The sequence below is a fragment of the Arachis duranensis genome, chromosome 4, assembly GCF_000817695.3.
Source record: "Arachis duranensis cultivar V14167 chromosome 4, aradu.V14167.gnm2.J7QH, whole genome shotgun sequence".
NCBI classification, from domain to species: Eukaryota; Viridiplantae; Streptophyta; class Magnoliopsida; order Fabales; family Fabaceae; genus Arachis; species Arachis duranensis.
This window is the reverse complement of record NC_029775.3, coordinates 83,646,152-83,651,795: the sequence shown is the minus strand read 5'-3', so window position 1 is coordinate 83,651,795 and position 5,644 is coordinate 83,646,152. Positions and strand designations below refer to the sequence as shown.

Sequence of the window (5,644 nt, the reverse complement as noted above, 5' to 3'; positions counted from 1 at the left end):
TCTCAAAGAATTTGATTCTTTTTGTTGAATTAGTTGTGACGGTTATGTTTTTTCGTGGTTTTTGTGCAGGGCGGTTACGCATCTGGTTCGCCACAATCGACGCTATGCGCCTTACGGTGCGGGAAGGGGTCGAGCGAGGGAAGTCCTAGCAGCGTTTGCAACCTCTGCTCCGCAAAGGCCACATGGGATCTCCTGCACGCGGCTGCAGGGGAAGTCGAAAGGATGCGCCTCTCCCAACAACAACAACAACAGCAACCACAATTACCATCTTACCCCTACAACCCTTCCCCTTCCATTCCCAACACAGCCGCCGGCGCCAATTCGGACTTTTCTTTCTACACTCAGCAGGCACTCTCCCACCAGAAGCAGTTTCAAATTGCACAAGTAATAACCCATTTTAACCCTCAATTATTTTCATTCGACAAAATTTATCTTTTTTTATTCAGTGGATTTATTTGTCATTTTCTTGTTTAGATTCAGATGCTGAGGCAGCAACACGAATCAGTGTGGGGTGGTAAAGGTGTTTACCAACAGAGGCAGAGTAACCAAATGGGAGCAAGAAACAGAGGAGGAAGAAGTGTTAGGCCACTTGGCTTGTCTCCATCTGCATGGCCTTCGTTACATGCTGCCAAGAACCAGAACAAGCACCACAAGCACCATAATCAGCAGCAACAGCAGCAGTACGGTTCTGGAATGAGGGCTGTGTTCCTCACCAACCCTTCCACTACCAGGGAATGTGCTGGCACTGGCGTTTTCCTCCCCCGTCGTGTTGATACCCCTGAAACCAAAAAGAAGCCAGGTCAATACTTTTTCCCCCTCTAGCTAGATTTTGTTTTTCCTTTGCGGGGGTATTTTAGTCCTTGTGATTCAGAAATGAATGAAAAATCATGTCTTTTCAAGTGTTCGTTGCATTTAATAAGGTTGCTGTTACTAATAGTGGCGTTTTATGAGGGTTTCTTGAAGGGTTGGAGTGAGTAAATGCAGGTTTCTGCCTCCAATTGCTAAACCTTGTTTTATGATTTTGGTTTTTTCTCTTTTTTTTTTCGCTTTTTTCTTTGGGGGGAATATTATTATTATTATTATTATTATTATTGGGAAGTTAATGCTAATAATTGTGTTAGTGGATTACTGAAGTAATTTTGCGTGTTTGCAGCGTGTGCGACGGTGTTGGTTCCAGCTAGAGTGGCGCAAGCCCTAAATCTGAATGTTGATGACATGGTGGGGTGCCTGCCGCATCGATTCAATTCCAGTTCAAACATGGAAGAACATGGTAAGCAATAATAATATATAATAATTAAATGGTTTTGGAATGATATTAATTGAACATTGGGTTCACTGAGCTGTGTGGATCTTTGACTTTTGTTGCATATGCAGTTGTTAGTCCAAGGCTCAGAAGCAATTATGTCCATACGTCTCAGCAGAAGCGCAACGTGAGGCCCCAGCACGCACTCAACAGTAACAATGAAATCAAGCTGCCGCAGGAGTGGACGTATTGAAGTTAAATTCATATTCATCCCTTTTGTTTGTATGGGGAAAAATGGAATAGTAAATCACTTCTTTTGTTATTTGGTTTTTCGAATTAGAGGGATAAAATCTAGGGTAGGAAATTGAAAGTGTTTAGAAGGGAAATGTAGTGTAGTCTTCTTCTACAGGGGGTATGTGGGTTGCTGCTTTCCACAAAAGGGTAGAGAGTATAGGTTGAAAATAAAGTATAAGTTGGGAGCCTCTGGGAAAGAGCCATATTGCCAGGTAGCATTGTAGTGATAATATGATGCTTTTGTTCCTTTTGATGGGGGCTTCGAAGGTCACAACTCACAAGCAAAAGATGGATGGGTCAATTTTTGTCTTCTTCTGTTTTTGAATTTTTAAATGGTGTGGTGCTTTTAGTTTTGGGTTAAAGCCAGCGACGGAATTTGAAGGGGGCTAAGACCAGATTTGCAGAGGGGTTTTGAGGTCTTCCTTCCAATCGTCGAGTGTATTACGAACGGAATCGTTTTGGGGAATTACTTGTCAGTAAAATTCGGATTCCAGCCTGTCCATCTTAAATACTATGAAATAATAAAGAAAGGAATTTTCTTGATCTTGTCTCTGCTTGTTAATCATGCCATTCATGCGTACCAGCCGTCGTTCTGTTTTGGTAATCAAGTTTACTTTCTTTTTTCTGTGTGTAATAAATCAAAATTCCGAAAATTAGAACTTGCAGAGATGCCCATGTCGGCCGCATTAGCCAGTAAATATCATTTAAATTTTGTACGATGAAAGGGTAATTACAGGATATTTTTTTAGAGGAAAGGATATTTGCAGACATTTTAAATTTTTGACATTTTTAAAATTTAGACTTTTAAAATTTAGACATATTAATCGATTCATCATTTTCCTTTTTTTAATATGAAAATATTATTTGTGCTTTTAATAAAAATGGGTGCATTTAGTGTATTTGCAAATTGTTGGACGTGTAGATAACTGCCGCCAACAAAAGGGGAGGGGGGTTGTTGAGTCTGCGCGATGACACGTAGCGAAAGAGTTGTTTGAGTGTGTTTCTGATGTGATGGAAGGTACTGCAAATTTGGTATCACAACGGTGAGATTATACATAATACTCATGAGGGAGTGAGTTTTATGTGTGAGAATCAGTTTTCGTTTGTGGTTACATACACTAGATGTTCATGGAGTTTCAGAACAGTCTCTGTCAAAGTATGGAGAACGATATGTTCAGGAGAGTAAGCAATATTTTGTATTAGAATCCCGTTATAATTTTTAGTGGTCTAATACAGTTTGATATTATGCTGATCATTAATGATGCAAGTATATAGAATATGTTCCATATTCAATGGCAGACTTGAGTGCCGCAGCCAAAGATTGAGTTTGAAAATATAGAAGATGGGATTTAATATGATTTAGAGATATAGAGGATGATAGAGTTGAAGTGTACAAATGAATGAACAGTGATAGCGTCATAACGAAGAGGACTTCAAAGATACTTATGAAGTCGGCGACGAAGACGAGGATGGTGGTGTGGGTTTAGAGGCAGCAGTGGAGAATGTAGTGGTTCCTCCCGCAGTGGCGCAGTTAGTCAACCAATAGACGTTCCACCTTTTATGCGTAGCTTGGATCTTGATGCCATGCATGAACTGGAATTCTTCGAATATACAAACATAGGTATGTGATGAGGGAATAATACGTTTTTCTTAATTTATATTTTGGATGGATCAATGAGTGACGATTTCTGTTTTGTGTAGGTGTTTTTGATCCCGAGGACGAAGAGTTCAGGATCGGAATGGAATATAGTACTAGAAAATCTATCGTCGTAGCAATTAGAAGTTACACTATCTTTAGAGGAGTCGACTACAATGTTTATGAGTCCAAATCACAGACGTTCTATGCAAAATGCAAGATGCATGGGCGTGGTGCAACTGGCTTATTCGAGCCATCTTGATACAGAAAAAAAATTGTTAGGAGATATGGAGATACAACGGTAGGCACACGTGCACCATGGGAACGATTTCACAGGATCATTTCAAGTTGGACTCGGACACAGTTGGTGAGGCTATAAGGCCATTGGTTGAGATTGACCCGTCCATCAAGGTAAAATCTATGATTGCGGAAGGTCAGTCAAGGTTCAATTATACCATCAGTTACCAAAAGGCTTGGTTGGCAAAGCAGAAGTCCATAACCAAAGTTTTCGATGGTTTGGAGGATTCTTACCAGGCTTTACCATGGTAGTTCTCAGTCATGGTTTAGAAGATGTTTGGCTCAATTGTCCAGATAGAAACACGACCCCAGTACAACGGGAGTGAGAAGGCGGACGGTGTCAGGATATTTCACAGCGTATTTTGGAGTTTCAATCTATGCATTAGGGCGTTCAAGCATTGGAAACCTCTAGTTCAGGTTGATGGCACACACCTTGACGACAAAATACAAAAGTACACTTTTGATTGCTCTTGCATAAGATGGAAACCAAAACATTGTGCCTATTACTTTTGCCCTCGTGGAAGGAGAGACAGCTGATGCGTGGCAATTTTTTCTCAGAAAGACATGTTGTTAGAAGAGACGGTGTGGATATGATCTCATATTGACATGAGTCAATCCGGGCAGCAGTAAATCGTTCCGGAGGTGATTGGCAACCTCCAAGAGCATGGTGGATGTTTTGTATAAGGCACATTGGTAGCAACTTTTTAAGGGCATTCAAAGTCCCGCACTTGCAAAAGCTTATTGTCAACATAGGGTATTCAAGGACGGTGGAAGAGTAAAACATCAACTATAAGAGGTTGCAAGAGCGAGGCGAGACATATGCCCGGTGGTGTGATGCCATTGAACTTAGAAACTAGGTATTGGCATTTAACGAGGGACATCGATGGGGCCACATGCCGACGAACCTTGTCGAGTGCATTAATTCAGTGTTGAAGGGTGTTCGAAACGTCCATGTGTTGGCACTCGTCCGAGCAACATATTATCGGTTAAACGAGCTATTTACGCAGAAGAGTGCCGAGGCTCACGATCACAAGCGTGCTAAATTTACTTACTCTGTATTTGCACAACAGCGGATAGAAGTAAATATGCAATGTGCTGGGAATATAGTTGTGCACAGATTTGATAGACGAAATGAGGTGTTTAAGGTGCGTGAAATGTCTAATGGAAAGGTGTTGGCAGTTGATCTTACACGACAGGCGTGTGATTGTGGGCACTTTTAGGTGCAACGACTACCATGTCGCCATGTTATTGCTTGTTGTGCTAACCATCGTCTCGATTGGCAGCTGTATGTGAATGATATGTACAAGATGACAGAAGTTCGTAAAGTCTACAAATTTGAGTTCGTACCATTAGGCGATCCAGAGACATGGCCTAGTTACCCAGGACCCACATTGGTCGCTAATCCCGACTTGAGGCAAACGTCGAAAGGTCATCTCAAATTGACCCGATACCTGAATGAAATGGATTCATGCGAAATGCGTGGTCCTCGGATATGCCATCTCTGTGGTAGACAGGGTCATAATCAGAGTCGATGTCCTCAGCGTGCTGGACCGAGTGGAGTTGGTGATGATGGTGGTCCTTAGATCTTTGTTGGTCTCTGTGTTTGTATTTTTAGGTTAATGTTTGGTGATGATGTTCATCGTGTTTGTATGTTCAAGTTAAAATTATCAACTAATATTTTTGATGTTCGTCGTGTTTGTATTTTTAAGTTAATTTTATCAATTAATGCTATGTGAGTTATTACAGTTGACAATTTTTGAGATGATAATTTAAAATTTGATAAAGTAAACTTACAAAAGATTAATTTAGAAATTATATTAACTTAATTTAAAATTTGATAAATTAAAGTTACAACAGATTAATTAAAAATTCAACTTAATTACTAAACCCATACTCACTTCTTTTCAGTCATCCAATGCAGTCCCTTGCCCATCATGCCTTGACTGAACCGCGACGGAGTAAACCTATTAGGTAGATTTCTATCTGTCTGTAGGTTATATGGATGACCCCGATCTGAATCACCGACATCCGGAGTGGCAGACCCACCTGCCTCTGTCGGAGCAGATGGACCGGGGTTATACTCATCAACAACCTAAAAAAAGTGCTCGACCCAGAAGGTGGTAGATTGAGACGAGCAGTATCGAATTCTATATGCGGAGCGATGAAACCACTCT

General features: G+C 40.9%; 1 protein-coding gene across 1 annotated transcript in view; it reads left to right on the top strand.

Annotated features, from left to right (window-relative positions):
- Window positions 1-1,653, top strand: part of LOC107484792 (uncharacterized) — a 2,148-nt gene extending 495 nt beyond the window's left edge. The window contains exons 2-5 of the mRNA XM_052259837.1: window positions 70-384; window positions 475-799; window positions 1,154-1,270; window positions 1,375-1,653. Of these exons, the coding sequence (XP_052115797.1) occupies window positions 70-384; window positions 475-799; window positions 1,154-1,270; window positions 1,375-1,496 (879 nt within the window). The 3' untranslated portion in view covers window positions 1,497-1,653. The remainder of the gene's footprint in view (window positions 1-69; window positions 385-474; window positions 800-1,153; window positions 1,271-1,374) is intronic.
- Window positions 1,654-5,644: the final 3,991 nt, after the last annotated feature.